This window comes from Pocillopora verrucosa, chromosome 4, assembly GCF_036669915.1.
Source record: "Pocillopora verrucosa isolate sample1 chromosome 4, ASM3666991v2, whole genome shotgun sequence".
Classification (NCBI taxonomy): Eukaryota; Metazoa; Cnidaria; class Anthozoa; order Scleractinia; family Pocilloporidae; genus Pocillopora; species Pocillopora verrucosa.
The window spans coordinates 17,138,773-17,156,002 of NC_089315.1; the positions used below are offsets into that span (position 1 = coordinate 17,138,773).

Genomic DNA, 17,230 nt, shown 5'->3' on the forward strand with positions numbered 1-17,230 from the left:
TTTCTTTAAGAGGATTCTGTCCCCTTCAAATAAATCTGCTGATTAATCTATCTATGTTCGGTAGTATAACGGGTGTCTCTTGCACTTATATAGGGATGCCACTCGCCGTCGTCGTGATAGTACACTTGAGTGTACTCAGAGTTTACCGCAAAGATCTCTGGACCTCTTACTTGAGGAATGTTATCCCACCGAGAAGCCACGTGAACAACGCCCCCGTAAGCACAGCGGTCTATGTTGAGGTAGTAGTGCATCCCTTAAAGAAAAGAGGAAAGGAAATGAGTCAGTGCAGCGATTACTTTGAATATAGAAAGAGTTTCCTTCCCCATCCATCCTGATTAAGGAAGCCTTAAAATTGTTTAAGAATAACAACTTGACTCTTCCTCTCGCTTCACCCTCGGGAACACGTGTGCCTATTTAGAAAAACGTGGACTGCAAGGCACCTTTTGTCAGAAAGATCGATTTTCTAGCTTTTGTTATACCCAAACAAGTCATAGAATGACTGATAAGTGGGCGAGATAGCCCCCAATACGGAGTTGACATCTTAGCACCACAGCTTTATGCTAATCGTCCCTATGGTACATTCGCCTTACTGTGAAGTCAACTGTCTTACAGAGAACATTTCAAAACACTACTAGTCTAGAAAGCTCCATCAACCATGGGAATCCCATTTTGGTGACTTCCATATTGCAATGTGATAATTTTTTTCGGGTTCACATTCACAAAGCAGATGAATCCTATTACAGAAAAAGAGCAATCAGATTCTATATAACTTCTCTGTCATCTTAACTTGGCTAAGTCCTGAGCACAGGTCGGTACAACTGAGCTAAAGTGAATCATTTTTCGTTCCCTAAAATATGGTTAGGTAATTTCATTTACGCAGGATTAGCAACAGTGCTCTGTGCTCAGTGATCAGTGATCACAACTTAAGGCATTGTAATGTGTGCTACTGTGAGAAATCTCCCTTTTGATGATTTTTGTTTTGTAACCTCAGAATACACTACTCTATTTTATTTCCGGTTCGTTTTTTATTGTTCTGGGTCTTAAAGGACGAATTAGTCAAGATTAAGTAGTAAAATACCTTGAAGATCCATGGCTTTAAATGTCAAACTCAATTTGTTTTTTAACTTCTCCCAATCAAACTCTACTCCATTTACCTTTGGAGTCTAAAACATTGGAGTTGAGATGTAGATAACACTATTAATCATCGAATAAAGTAGCTTTAGATTCCTGATCTGCCATCATTTAACCCTTTAGTTCCCAGAAGTGATGAGTATGTAACTTCTCCCAACAATATCCATACATTATCCAGCAGAAAGGCAATGAAAACACTCAAACTTATCAGGTAGAAGTAGTTATCTTGATCTAACACCAAATTCTCTCACGTAATTTAAGAGAAAATGTGTAGCAGCTGGGGGGGGGGGGGGGGGAGAACAAAGAATCAGAATCTAATGGGTTAAGAGGTGATGAACTACAAAACTGTATCCCCCAAAACGCTCTGTTATCCAAAATGGCTCTTTTCAGATCCCTTCCTTTGTTTGGGATCCCAAGAGGGTGCAGAAATAGCCAGTCCTATGACACCGAATGGTACATTATTCTCAGAAAACCATAGAACTTAAAGGAGAACTACGCTTCGGAAACGAAAACATTTTCATCCCCGCCACTAAAAAGGCATACCTAAAAGTTTTTTATTTTCTGCCTTTGGAGACTCCTAAGACTAACCTAAAAATTCGAAAATTGTCTTCAAAGATGTGGCAATATCACGTTTCTGTCGGTGTTAATGTTCTGCTGTCGTCTATACCGAACAATAATATCTTTGCTCCGCAAAATTATCATGCCGCGAGGTATTTATTCAAAGATTAACTGTACGTATCGTACCTGTCTGTCAAGTGTCTTGAAAACAAACGAAAGCTTATGGCCTGGTATACAGCCACGGTTAGAGTACCAGTAGCGAAGCGTAGTTCCACGGGCGAAGTGCTGATACAGAAAGATCACAACCCCAACGAGGAGAATAACCACTAAGATTTTCCAAAACAGTGCTGAGACAAAAATGATAATAATAATAATTTAAAAAAATTAATTACCAGTCGCAATGCATCTATTGAAACAATGACAAAGTCTGAGCTCGAGCCAAGTGACCCCACCAGCCGGAAGTTATCCCAGACTAGGAGTAATACTACTCCCCCCTTGACGGAGTGCCAGTCCATCGCAAGCTTACTCCCAGCGTTTCAACAGGCTCCCCTGACAATTTGCTTACAGAGTTACTTCTGGTATATTTGTAAGGCGTTAGACTCGCAAATATAGACTCCACATCCTTTAACTTCACGAAGTTTGTGTAGACTGACATATTGACAACAACTTGTTTCCTAAACGACGTTTGTCAAAGTGTGAATTTTGATGCCAAACTATTTCATGTTTTCTCTTTTCACCAGCTATTCTTGTTCTTTCTTCTATCTCTCTTTGCTTCTTAATTCATGTGATAATTTCGTTAGATCAAGGAGCCATTAACTTTTCATAATAAGGGTGGATTAATACACTGACAAGTGGATAGCAATGGCGTGCCATGAAACAGGTGAAAAGAATCTCGGTGTTTGAATCTACCTGCCCTGGAGTACCAATAATGGAACATGCCGCATTCTCCGAAAGATTGTTCATAAAGGAACAATACAAATGCGAGCAGAAGAACGAATACGAGCAGTTTCTAGTGGAGTCCTGAAGATGAAAAAGGAACAATTACAAGTACAACCCATGTTATTACATTTTTAGTAGTTAAAGAAACAGCACCAGACAATGCTTTTCAAGCTGCTAATTAAGCCATCTTCTATAACGTTGTGAACTGAATACTACACGCGTTATGATTGGTCGTTATAATCGTCATTATCTAGCTATCGGAGTATCAGACTTTGTTCAGCTTTGGTTTTACAACTCTTCATCGTAAAGGACTTGAAACTCCAATTAAAACTTAATTACTGCTCGCAGACATGTCCGGAGGGACAGTCTCCTCTCTTGAATTCAGCTTGTCGATTTTTTGTGACAAAATGACTCCTTCTTTTTTCAGTTTCAAGCAATCTTCTTTAACGAAGTTTAGACCTCTCTTCAAATCAGCATGTTTCGCTTCAAGTTCTTTGACTAGCTCTCTCAAATTGCTAAGATTGTCCCTTAGTCCCTTGTGGCTTTTCCCCTAGGATTCTTTATTTTCGTCAACAGATGTCCATAATGCTACCATTTCCTCGTGAAGAAGCTTTAACACCTCACTGCTGATCTGTTGTCCGACACACATCTCGATCCCTTAAATAATAAGGAGAGATATTCGTTGGACAAATCCCAACATTTTGTCAAACACAGTCCGCTACGTGTTAATTATTCACCAAAACGTACTTTACAAAAGATACCCAACTAAAATGTTCCTTAATGTCACCCACCTTTCTGTCTCCACTCTTGCAAGTCTTTCAAAAAATCTTTTTTCGATGCTTCAGGAAGGTTCAGTTTTGAGATCAGTTTTTTCATAAGCTGAAAACACTTCTGGTAATAAGCTTCAGTCCAAATTGCAATCTTACAATGGCCCCATTCATTACGAACCAATTTACGTACATCACTTGCGATAACACTAGTTCCATTAGAAACATAGTCTGGTGCTGCACATAAAATCGAGAGTGCTGCAGATGAATCCATTGTTTCATCAAAACCTGTGAAACCCGACGAGGATGGCGTCACAAACAGTTTAGCTAATGACAGTTCATCTTTAACACGGCGATCATAGTTGCAATCAGATGGATGTTTTGTGTTGTTGTTGATGTTCTTATATTCAAGGTCCACAGTAGAAGGTGGAAATCTTTCATGATAGGAAGAGAATGTTTGTAAATGAATGTAAGTTGGTTTAAGAACCATTTTCTGATACAATCGACGCATTTCTTGCCCAATGACACTCCTAATTGCAGGTGTAAGAACCTTTAAAATGCAAATTCCAACCACAAGCCATCGCGTTTCCTCAGGATTTAGCTCATCCATGGTTTACCAACTTAGGACTAACTGCTGGAAACAAATAAAGCAGATCTGATTAAATTTAAGTTTTTTTTCCCTCAGATTTTGCATTCTCACATTGTCAAGGAAACGTTCCTTGAGTATAGATGTATAGGCAGCACTAATTCAACCCCTACACATTAATTCATATGTTATCAGAATATAAAGCTCCCTATTCAAAGAACAAAGATACTTGTCAAAAATTTTGAGTCATTTCCCTAACGGGGACTAGCTTGATCCTGGCTTGGCTCAATGTAATCACTAAAAAGATGCAGAACTATTATACTCATGTATAATTTTTAAAGAATATTGAAACATACTGTAAGAGGCAGTCAAAACACTGAAATTCAATTTCTTCGATTCTAAATGACAAAACACTGTAAGTGCATTTCCTTTCATTTGCATCTCCACAGATGTCTTGACAGGAATTTGTTGCCTTCATTTCCTGACAACCCTAGGTAGGTTTTATGGAGGGGGGGTTGGGGGAAATCAAGACAATTCTGGATAAAGTGTATAGTTGGGACCGTCAAACTCTGACCCTGTTTGAGACAAAATCCATCCATCATAGTACTGAACTCTCAAATTTCATAGAAACTTTCCCTGGGTATAGATGTATAACGCAAGAACAATGAAGCCTCTTTACTGGGTACAAGACAAAGGAACTGACATGATTTACAGAACTGAATGTTGTTAATGATATCTACATTCACTGTTCAAGAATAATGCTAGGGCAGACAAAACAAACCATAACGCTGGTCTCGATATTTTTGAATATCAATGCAGCACGTGTTAACAGAACAATCACCAGTGGTTCTTAGTTTAACATGTCCTTGCAGAAAATGTATGCCGCAAGCATGTGTACTTTCGAGTTTATCAGATTCTCTGAGAGAAGAAGACAGAGATTGGTAAAACAAATGTAAAACTGCATGAAGCACCAGGACACAAAGAATCGCTGACTTAATTCCGGGCTCAGTTTCTCCAAAATACATCCTTTCCCCTCAAGAACATTATATGAATGAGCAAATCATTCATTTTTGTTCGATGTCATTTTCTAACACACGTTGTTCAGTTGACTCTTTCTTTATTCTCTCTTTTACTACACAAGTTACTACACCAGGGACTAGCTCTGATCTCTGAAGGAAAGTGACGCTTACTAAGCTGTCAATCTTTAACCTTCGTCATCCTTTTAAACTAAACTAGCGAATCACGTTAAAATACACAGAGCGGAGTACGTACGAGTACGAGATGTTTACGCTTTACAGAATCATTTTCTAACCAAAATTTCTGACTCTTATGGTCAAGGTTGGTCATAACTAAAACAAGATTGGTAATAGAAAAATTATAAAAAAATTATAATGTATTATATTATATTAAATATTATAATGACAACAGAATTATGAGAAAGGTTATTTCCAGGGATCAATTTTTATAGGGTTAAGACATTCTTCGTAATTAAACATCTTTTCGAAACACAATGAAAATATACCAATATTTAGCCGCAAATTGTAGTTTACGTAAAAACATCTGTCTCCATGTCAAATTCACGATCACACTGAGGAAAAGGTGACCGAAATTCTACCTATAAGAAAAGACCACCCAATGATACGCTAATTTACAGCTGAATCAACTAGCTTATTATAATTTTTACTGAATGGCTGATGGTAGTGTATTATTTCCATTCATTTTCAACGGTTAAATAAGTCAAAAAATACCCAGAATGAAAATTCTTGTTTATTGCCAATTTTGTCTTTTAACATTTTACCCATAGCTAAGTTGTTTAGCTTTTAATCCCAGAAGGACTTTCAACGTTACAGCTGTTATACTCCGATAAAAGTATTTCTACCTCCAGCTGTTTTTTCCTTTACTTTATTCAACACCTTTTGCACGTAAAATTGCAAGTCTTTTGTAGAACATTATAAATGGAGAGTGTAACTTTGTCAGCAGCAACTACTTGATCTTCGTTTAGATCAAGTGGAACATGTTCTTTGTTCTTTACTTTAAGAACAGCTTAATTTTACACTTAATGAATTAATTCACACTTAATGAATTAATTTACGGCTGCCTTTGAAGCAGTCTGCTGTATTTACGTAAAAAAAACGCTGAAAAGGAGACAGAAATGAATGCTTCTTGTTTTTTTTTTGTGTCTGGGAAAATAAAAAAATTTTATTCCTCCAAAAAAATGACACGCTAATTTACAGCTGCTTTTCAAACAATCTTTTGTTTTTACACGTAAAAACGTCTTATTTGAAAAAATTCAACTAGAAAAGCGAGAACTGCTCACTGCCTTTTGCGCTAAACTTGTTTTAAACCCAAAGTAAATTAAAAACAAAAAACTTACTTCAGTAAATTTAAAACAGAAAACCTACTTCATTAAATTCAAAACAGAAAACCCACTTCATTAAATTCAAAACAGAAAACTTACTTCAGCCGTTTTTACACGCATGCGGTCATACTGTGGAAAACAAGCGTCCAATCAAATAAATCTATTTCTATGCAAATCGCCCCCTAAATAGACTGGCGATCTACAGCTGCCTTTGAGAACTCTGTGTTTTGGGTTGATCGCTAGACGTCTGTTATTGCTGAGGAAAGGGAAGTCCGTAAAAGAAGAAGAGGAAAAAACAGTTTTATAATTGAGTTTTATGGTCCTTTCTTTATAATTTTCTTGTGATATTTTTGCAACTGAATTGATCGCTTCCTTCACTTCCACTCAACTAAGGCGCCAGTGTGATAGATATTATGACATTTTTAGAATAATTTCTGATACTGAAATCCAATTTTGTAAGGACCGCGTGCCCAATATGGAAGGATAATAAGGGAATAACATGACTTTTTGAGGGAATATTGTTTATTTGCGCCCGCGTAGTGTCATTTGCGCAAATGACACTACGCGGGCGCAAATAAACAATATTCCCTCAAAAAGTCATGTCATTATCATTATTATCAATAAACAAGGCCAAATGATATCAAGAATGCGAGTTTTAATAATACAAGCTAAGTGAATGACGAATTCAAAGTCACTTCGGATGATGAAGCAAGAACCAATCAGCTGTAGGGCTGATAATGCATTAGCAGCCCGCTGTCAGTCTTTTGCGGCCCGCTGAGCGTGTGTTTTGAAGAGGCCGATTTTCTATTTGGCCGCGTATATTGATAATAATAACAAATCAATCGAGGGTATATACGCGGACATCAAGATGATTTGAGCACGACTCATAAACATTGTAGTTTGAGTCACTAAGCGATAGTTAAAATGAGCTCTGAAGGGCCCAGAACAGATTTATGTAAAAAAAATTAACTTCAATCACTATCACATTGGAGGGCATTGACTAAATGCGCCATAATGATGATATATATTTACCGAAAAACATTTGCGTTTAGATTTAATCATGTTACAAATCGATGCAAATTTTGACGCCTCTGTAAACAAGAAATCAATGAGTTCAGACTTACGAGTCAGTTTTTCCGGATTTGGATCTGCTTCAAGTGTTTACCGGTATTTTTGTTTAAGGGCGAATCTTCGAAGGGCTTCGTCACAATTCGTGTTGCGGATGCGTAATCGATCCGTGTCGATAAGGGTACTCGAAGAACCTCAAAACTTTTATATTTGTCACTGAAACTGTGTATGAAAAATGACTACTTATGAATCAAGTTAAACTATGGACGAGCAACTTAGTTACCCGGCTGTACCAGCCAAACCTCAACGCGTGGACCAGAAGTAGTTGCGGCTTTGGTGATGGGAAAAAACATCACTATTTGAGTCGAGGGTGACTTTTTATTGCCATCAATTATTCAAATAGATTGCTGGCTGCTGGAAAAGTAAAAAGAGGATCAAGACTATGTTACGTCACATCATTTTCCTTTGGTTTTGTTAATGATGTGAATGAAAAATGCATTTTGTGCAAAGAAAGGTAAAATTTAGCTCCTAGCTAAGTTATGGTGAGATAATATGTCACTATCAATTTGGCCTCTATGAAAATTAAAAGAATTTAACCAAGGATAAAACTAAACCACAGCATACCTACACTAAACCCTTAGCCTATTTGTATTAATATTATTTTTTTTTCTGGTGTTTGCCCAATAGATTCAATCCACTTACAGACAAAGATGGCGCCCCTACATTTTACCATTATTCTTAGGGTAAGGCACATGTAAAAAGCAATATTTCACAAAACAACAACATTATGTATGCAAGGTTTAAATTTTTCAGACCTTTTCTGCTTGTTTTTATGAGCGGTTCCAGGATTTTCTTGTGCAAAGAGTTCTGGTTGAATGTACCAGTCGCCATGTTTTTTGGTATGGTGGTTTACAGTAACTGTTGAATGAAGAAACCTTCACTGATATTAATTTTGTGAACTTGTCACTGACAAAGAGCTAGTTCATGATTAGACATTGATTGTTTCAGTGATTCCCTTTGTTCTTTACATTTATCATTGAAGTACTAATTAACTCCTTCACCATCAGTAATCGCAATAAATATACTGTTAGAAATCACAGCACCGTGCCCCAAAATCCAACGTTGTCCTGAGCACAATTTCATATTTTTGAGCAAGGCAAAGGTAAAAATAAAACAAGAGTAAGTGGATAATACCCTAAGTTCCCATATGCTATCTTTACCCCGATTTTGCATTTTTTCAGAGAATTCCAGAAAAACGGGGTAAAATCTGAAAATTCATCCTCCCGATGAAATAGATCCTAAGTTGTCATATCCAATCTTCAACCCGATTTTCCATGTTTTTTTTTCAATGAATTCTAGATAAACGGGGTAAATTCTGCTAACTTATCCCGCAAGTGATAGCAATGCGCTAAGTTCCCATATGCCATCTTTAGCCCGATTTTCCATTTGATCAGTGAATTCGAGAAAAACATGGTAAATTCTGAGCATTCATGCAACGAGTGAATAATACCCGGAGTTCCCATATCCTATCTTTACCTCGAATTTTGAGAGAGGCCAATGATCCGGTTCGTAATGACCATACAGATAGTAAGTTTTCTTGAAATAAGTTGGAGGTTGCTCATCCGTTGTTATCGGAAAATACTGGTCGAATTTCCCACTTATCCCGACCCCCCCTTGAATGAGTACCTTTGCTTGAAGACAGAACTACAACGGAGTCTCTTAACCAGTCCCAAGCCGCGTGTCGCTTAAGAGATCACAGGATATGATTGGCCACTGTATCACATTACGTCAGGGAACATATTTACAATGAGGGGACATAAGTGCTACGGTACACCTATCGACCTCAATTCAACAGGACCTCAGTTCAACAGGTCCTCAGTCAAGAACGTCTGGCTCGTCATGGCTAGTTTCTTGCTTGATGTATGAAAGCGAGGGCTTGGGTTGGCTCTCGGAAAGACTAGGAAACCCCGACCGAATGTTTCCTTTACAAACAGCTGGCCTTTAAAAGAAATACGTCATATTTTTGACCTGTGAATGATTGCAAGTAACAGTCAATGTAATTTCTTTAGACTGCATTTTACCAATGAGTATAAATTCGTTAGATGTTTATTTCTGTGTTTCTTTGTTTATTTGTCTTTTTCAATTTTCGCTTTCGTCTCGCTGTTGTAGGAAGGAACAAGAGATCATGGTCATTATGAACATCTCTTGGAAGGAAAATGATTATGAAAATGGTCATGATTATTATGAACATCTCTCGGAAGGAAACATCACTCTAACAGTGTACAAGAGTTCTTTCATGTAATTTACTTGGACTGATGAAGTTTGGTTGGGGAAGGTGGGTCGCCAAGGCCCTTAACTCGTGTCCATTATATAGTAAAGGGCTCCTGTTGTGGCATATCGACTCCAGGCCGCAAGCCACCGGCTCCTCACCAAGACTTATAGTCTAGAAAGGCACTCTGTACAAGAGATGAAACAGTGAAATTTTATACCATGTTTTTACACATATACTTGTTCAGGTTAAATGAGTTAGTGCCCCCACTCCCAACGAGATTTCTACGAAAACATTGAAGTCACTTACGAAAGTAGTTGCATTGTGCAAAAAACGTTGTTTATTCGAGAATGCTTTTTGCTTTTCTTTAGAAAAGTGGCTTTCGCTGGAAACCGATATCTCTTAGGATAAGATGATATACCTTCCAGGTATAAGTCAAATCAGTATATGATAAAATAGTGGATAACGTAAAAAGATGCATTCTGATTGGCTACTAAAACTCCGAATGTTCTTTGCTATCCATTTCCAAGCAACTCGTGTGGGACTTGTGCCAAAAATATTGCAATCGTTACAGGAATAAATGAGTTTAAATCGTCTTTGTGTGCTATATTATCTCACTAGCTAATTCCGCAAGGGTGAATAGTTTTTAATTATTTATAGCAGCAAGGACCACGCAACAACCTTAGTAATGGGAGGTAGACGACGATGTCAGAGAGAAGAAGAGAAGGCCCAAGGAATGAATTTGTGCATTAATCATTAATGACGACCTGAAAATCCTATATTTATCAAAACTTTCTAAAGACTCAGTTCTTTAACCAGTTGCGACATTTGCATTTCCATAACTACAGCACCTACAACTCCACATCCTCCTTTGAGAAGTAGCTTTGTCTTACTTGCCTCACTGTGTTGCCTAGTAGTGGACAATCTCACAGTATTCAAAGGGTGAGGACTCAAATCTGCATTACAAAAGAGAGATTTTTCCTTTTAACCCACGCTCGCGATAAATTTCCTCCAACATTTCAGTTGAAGAAAAGTTTTCTAAGCTGTCACACATTAATGCTTTCTTCATGAGGATTCTGTCCCCTTCAAATAAATCTGCTGATTAATCTATCTACGTTCGGTAGTATAACGGATGTCTCTTGCACTTATATAGGGATGCCACTCGCCGTCGTCGTGATAGTACACTTGAGTGTACTCAGAGTTTACCGCAAAGATCTCTGGACCTCTTACTTGAGGAATGTTATCTAACCAAGAGGCCACTTGAACAACGCCTCCGTAAGCACAGCGGTCTATGTTGAGGTAGTAGTGCATCCCTTAAAAAAAAAAAGAGGAAAGGAAATGAGTCAGTGCAGCGATTACTTTGAATATAGAAAGAGTTTCCTTCCCAATTCATCTTGATTAAGGAAGCCTTAAAATTGTTTAAGAATAACAACTTTACTCTTCCTCTCGCTCCGTCCTTGGAAACACGTGTGCCCACTTAGAAAAACGTGGTCCGCAAGGCACCTTTTGTTGGAAAGATCGATTTTCTAGCTTTTGTTTTAACCCAAACAAGTCATAGAATGACTGATAAGTGGGCGAGATAGCCCCTGACATAGAGTACACATCTTAGCACCATAGCTTTATCCTAATCATGCATATGGTGCATTCGTCTTACTGTGAAGTTAACTGTCTTATAGAGAACATTTCAAAACACTGCTGGTCTAGACAGTTCCATCAACTATGGGAATCCCATTTTGGTGACTTCCACATTACAATGCGATTATTTTTTTCGAGGTTCACCCTCACAAAGCAGATGAATCCGATTACAGAAAAAGAGCAATCAGATTCCCTATAACTTCTTTGTTATCTTAACTTGGCTCAGTCCTGAGCACAGGTCGGTACAACTGAACAAAAGCGAATGATATTTCGTTGCTTGAAATGTGGTTAGGTAATTTTATGTACGCATGATCAGCAGCAGTGCTCTGGTCACAACTTAAGGCATTGTAATGTGTGCTATTGTGAGAAATCTCCCTTTTGATGATTTTTGTTTTGTAACCTCAGAATATACTATTCTACTTTATTTTCTGTTCGTTTTTTGTTGTTCTGGGTCTTAAAGAACGAATTAGTCAAGATTAAATTATAAAATACCTGGACGATCCATGGCTTCAAATGTCAAACCCAGTTTGTTTCTTAACTTCTCCCAATCAAACTCTATTCCATTTACCTTTGGCGTCTAAAGCAATGGAATTATGATGTAGATAACACTGTTAATCATCGAATAAAGCAGCTTCAGATTCCTGATCTGCCATCACTTAACCCTTTATTTCCCAGAAGTGATGAGCATATAACTTCTCCAAACGATATCCATGCATTATTCGGCAAAAAAGGTAATGAGAATACTCAAACTTATCAGATAAAAGTAGTTATCTTGATCTAACACCAAATTCTCTTACTTAATTTACAAGGAAATATGTAGCAGTTAAGAGGGAGAATTAAGAATCAGAATCTAATGGGTTAAGAGGTGATGAACTACAAAACTGTATCCCCCAAAACGCCCTAATACCCAAGAAGACTCTTTTTCAGATCCCTTCCTTTGTTTGGGATTCCACGAGGATGCCGAAATGGCCAATCCTGTGCCGCAAATATGGCTTCACCTACTGTTGAATGGTACACTATTCCCAGAACTTAAAGGAGAATTACGCTTCGGAAACCAAAAACATTTTCATCCCCACCATTAAAAAGCGTATCTAAAAATTTACCACTTTTTGCGTCTAGAGATTCCTAAGACTAACCTAACAATTTGAAAATTGTCTTCAAAGATGAGGCAACATCGCGTTTTTTTCTGTATTAATGATCTGTTGTCGTCTTTACCGAACAAAAATATCTTTGCTCTGCAAAATTATCGTGCCGCGAGGCATTTATTCAAAGATTAACTGCACGTATCGTACCTGTCTGTCAAATGTCTTGTAAACAAACGAAAGCTTATGGCCTGGTATACAGCCACAGTTACAATACCAGTAGCGAAGCTTAGTTCCGCGGGTGAAGTGCTGATACAGTAAGATCACAATCCCAACGAGGAGAATAACCACCACAATTTTCCAAAAGAGTGCTGAGACAAAAAAAAAATCATCAAACAACATTCATTACCTGTTGCGATGCATCTATCAAAACAACAACAAAGTCTGAACTCGAGCTAAGTGACCCCACCAGCCGGAACTTATCCCAGTTCCCTTGTCATGAAGCGACTAAGAGTATCACCACACCCCCATGGACGGGGTACCAGTCCATCGCAAGGGTACCCCTAACGTTTCATCAGGCTTCCCTGACGATTTTCTTACAAAGTGTTTAGTTACTTCTAGTACATTTGTAAGGTGTTCGACCCCCCTCAACCTCCCCTCCCCTCCCTTCCCGGTACCCATGTATACTCCAGCTGGGTGGAGAGAGGCACTGTGAGAGTAAAGTGTCTTGAACAAGAACACAACATTGACTCAGTTAGGTCTCGAACCCAGACCTCTCTACCCTGACTCCAGCAGACTAACTGTTGGGGAACCGCGTCTCGCACACGGATAAAACGAGAGCCACACAATGAAAACAAATCAGAACCGACAGAATCGCAACCTTGTACAGGTGCAATTAGATTCTAATGGTCATGACTGTAATGACGATGATTATAGGAATTTCCAATTCTTATAATAATTTTGTGCCGTTTCTTATCTGACCCCGGTTGTTGAAAGTTTGGATAATGCTATCCACTGGATAAATCGGTATCCGTTGTATAGCGCAGTACGTTTTCTTGGCAGTTATCCTCTGGATCGCGATTTATCCGTTGGATAGCGTTATCAACACTTTGAACGACTGGGCCCTGGAGTTCTGAACCTAGGTCACTCCTCGCAACTCTCAATTGTAGACTCCACACCCTTTAACTTAACGAAGTTTGTGTAGACTGACAAATTGACAACAACTTGTTTCCTAAACGACGTTTGTCAATGTGTGGATTTTGGTGCCAAACTATTTCCCTTTTTCTTTTCCACAAGCTATTTTTGTTCTTTCTTCTATCTCTCTTTGCTTCTTAATTTATGTTACAATTTCGTAAAATCAAGGAGCCATTAACTTTTCATAATAAGGGTGGATTAATACACTGACAAGTGGATAGCAATGGCGTGCCATGAAACAGGTGAAAAGTATCTCAGTGTTTGCATCTACCTGCTCTGGAGTACCAATAATGGAACATGCCGCATTCTCCAAAAGATTGTTCATAAAGGAACAATACAGCTGCAAGAAGCAGAACAACTACGGGCAATTTCCAGTGGAGTCCTGAAGATGAAAACAAACGATTATAAGTACAACCCATGTTATTACGTTTTTAGTAATTAAAGAAACAGCATCAGACAATGCTTTTCAAGCTGCTAATTAAGCCATCTTCTATAGCGTTGTGAACCGAATACTACACGCGTTATGATTGGTCGTTATAATCGTCATAATGTAGCTATCAGAGTATCAACCTTTGTTCAGCTTTGGTTTTACTACCCTATCGAAAAGGGCTTTAAACTCCAATTGAAGCCTAATTACCGCTCGCAGACTTGTCGGGAGGGACAGTCTCCTCTTTTGAATTCAGTTTGTCTATTCCTCGTGACAAACTGACTCCTACTTCTTTCAGTTTCAAGTGATCTTCTTTAACGGAGATTAGACCACTCTCCAAAGCAGCATGTTTCGCTTCAAGTTTACTGAAATCGTCGGCAAATCGCTCTCTCAAATTGTGAAGGGTATTCATCAGACCCTCGTGGCCTTGTTTCCAGGATTCTTTATTTTCGTCAACAGATGTAGATAATACTGCCATATCATCTTGAACAAGCTTTAACACGTCACTGATAATCTGTTGTCCGAAACACATGTCCATCCCTTAAACAACAAGAAGAGATATTCGTTGGATTGGCTCACAATTTACGAGTTAAAGTTTTGAGTGATGGCTATATAAGAGACAAGAATCCAAAACAATTAGGCCCAGTAAATAATAAAACTTGTTATAACCTCGCATTAATTTTTGTGCGATTCTATTTACTACTTTATATCACGTGGTACAAAATCATTGGAGTGTTATCACCCAATAACCCCTACTTCCTTAGAAAAGAAACAAAGCCAGCAGAAAAAAAGCCAGTTCTGATGGGAAAAAACAAACTCGTTTTGAGGAGTCCAGTAATAGTGACATTAAAACTCTAAAGTGCACTCCTAAATAGAGAATTTGATTAAGGTTGAGTGGAGGTCTGGATTGAGCCACAAATACATCAATAACATTCAGTGATTATGTGTCATCAAATGGAAGGCTATTAAATGGTATTCTTTCCATTTGTAGCTGTATCAGGGCTATTCTAACTTACAAAAAGGGCCAACGTCTTTGCTAGGCTTTCAGAACCGAAGGTAATTTTCACAAAAAGAGTTTTGAAAAATAAACTTGATGATCAAAATGATAAAAACAGTTATTGAACTCTGTTATTGAAAAACATTGTAACATGTCACTACCTGACGGATAAATTATCCTCGAAAGCCAAAGGCTGAGGCAAACAATTTGTGTGCCCACCCTCAACAAATCCCAAAATTTTGTCAAACCCAGTCTGCTAAGGGCTAATTATCAGCCAAAAAGTACTCAACTAAAATGTTCCTAAATGTCTCCTACCTCTGTTTCTCCACTCTTGTAAGTCCTTCAAAACAGCTTCTTCTGATGCTTCAGATAGGTTCAGTCTTGTGATCAGTTTTTCCATAAGCTGAAAACAGTTCTGGTAATAAGCTTCAGTCCAAGTTGCAAACTTATAATGTCCCCATTCATTACGAACCCAATCACGTACATCACTTGCGATAATGTCAATTCCATGACATACAAAGTTTGGTGCTACACATAAAATAGAGAGTGCTGCAGATAAATCCAATGTTTCATCAAAACCTGTGAAACCCGACATGAATGGCTTCACAAACAGTTTTGCTAATGACAGTTCATCTTTAACACAGTAATCATAGCTGTGGTAAGATGATTGTGTTGCATTGTTGTTGATGTTCACATAATTAAGGCGCACAGTAGAAGGTGGAAGGCTTCTATGATGAGAAGACAATGTTTGTGAATGAATACATGTTGGTGCAAGAACCATGTTCTGATACAGCTGATGCATTTCTTGCCTAATGACACTCCTCATTGCAGGTGTAAGAACTTTTGAAAGGCAAATTCCAACCACAAGCCATCGCTTTTCCTCAGCCCTTAGCATATCCATGGTGGCATAACAAGATTAAGTCTGCCAACTTAGCATTCCCTGCTAGAAACAATTAAAGCAGATCTGATTAAGTTTAATCTTTTTTCCTCAGATTCTTGCACTCTCACATTTTCAAAGAAAATTCCCTGGATGTAGATGTATAAGTAGGAACAACGAAGCCTTAGCGTATACAGTAAGTGAATAAATCTTCTAATTTAGATAATTCATGACAATGCAGGCATGGTTCACGATCGCTTACTTAATTCCGGGCTCAGTTTCTCCGAAATACATCCTTTGCCCTCAAGAACATCACATGAACCTGAATGTGCAAATCATTCAATTTACCCATAGCTAAGTTGTTTAGCTTTTTATCCTAGAAGAACTTTCAAAGTGACAGCTATTATTCTCCTATAAGAATTATTTCTACTTCCAGCCGTTTTTTCTTTTACGTTGTTCAACACCTTGTGCATGAAAAATTGCAAGTCTTCTGTATAATGTTATAAATGGAGAGAGTAACTTTGTCAGCAGCAATTACTTGGCTTTCGTTTAGATCGGGTGGAACACGTTCTTTTCTTAGAGTACAACTTACTTTACACACGACATGATTTTCGTTTTGTCTACTACAACAAGGGGTCAACAGACATTCAGACTTACATGCGGAACAATATTGTTTGACTTCGCAGGATACAACGAAATAATCTTTCTGCAGCTTCCAAATAAGCCCATAACATTTCCGATTTGTCGGCCACTCTCCGCAGATCAAGAAAATGTCACTTCATGTAATGCATTTACCGGCAAGCTCTGACGGCAAATAAGACTTGCCACCATACTATTTTGTTTAAAAGTAATGTTCTTTTCAAAAGCCATTGATGTACTCAAAACACGCAATTCTCAAGCGATGGAAAACCACTACTCTTTGATTGTTTCTATGCATGCTGAGGAAACCTTGATGTTTTGTCTCAAGCTGAAAAGATCTCCAGGCTATATCTAACGCATTTCGCGAAAATACTGGGTCAAAGAGTACTTTGATCTCGCTTTTAGTGCTTTCGTGAAAAGAGTCTCCTTCGTCGTTTATATAGCTCCCTATCTGCCTAATTTCTCACGAAAAGCTCGTCAATAAGCGTTAAAAAGTCGTGGAATAACGATGACATACCTGACAAATGCCAGAAGATTTTAGACGAACACTTCACTGAACAAATGACCGTTTGGCATTAAAAACGGAGTCCATCTGCTTGACCATAATCAATAAACCTTTCTTTTCAGTTTTAGTTCTCTACAAGAGATCGATATTTCACTTGTCGAAAGCTCTCTCGAATCTGGAATGAATTCATAAGAGTT

General features: G+C 38.1%; 1 protein-coding gene and 1 pseudogene across 2 annotated transcripts in view; both read right to left on the reverse strand.

Moving 5' to 3' along the window:
* Positions 1-47: 47 nt before the first annotated feature.
* Positions 48-4,005, reverse strand: LOC131775571 (uncharacterized; annotated as a pseudogene).
* A 5,623-nt stretch (positions 4,006-9,628) lies between these two features.
* The window catches only part of LOC131775572 (uncharacterized), a 7,684-nt gene continuing 82 nt past the window's right edge, over positions 9,629-17,230 (reverse strand). Inside the window, exons 1-7 of one of the 2 annotated variants that reach the window (XM_066165623.1) lie at positions 17,046-17,230; positions 15,328-15,952; positions 14,226-14,555; positions 13,860-13,970; positions 12,605-12,765; positions 11,805-11,889; positions 9,629-10,990 (exon numbers count right to left, since the gene is read on the reverse strand). The exon at positions 17,046-17,230 is cut by the window's right edge and continues 82 nt beyond it. In XM_066165623.1, the coding sequence (XP_066021720.1) occupies positions 10,785-10,990; positions 11,805-11,889; positions 12,605-12,765; positions 13,860-13,970; positions 14,226-14,555; positions 15,328-15,913 (1,479 nt within the window). In that variant the 5' untranslated portion in view covers positions 15,914-15,952; positions 17,046-17,230 and the 3' untranslated portion in view covers positions 9,629-10,784. Of the gene's footprint in view, positions 10,991-11,804; positions 11,890-12,604; positions 12,766-13,859; positions 13,971-14,225; positions 14,556-15,327; positions 15,956-17,045 lie in introns of both variants that reach the window. The other variant, XM_066165622.1, reaches the window with a different exon arrangement.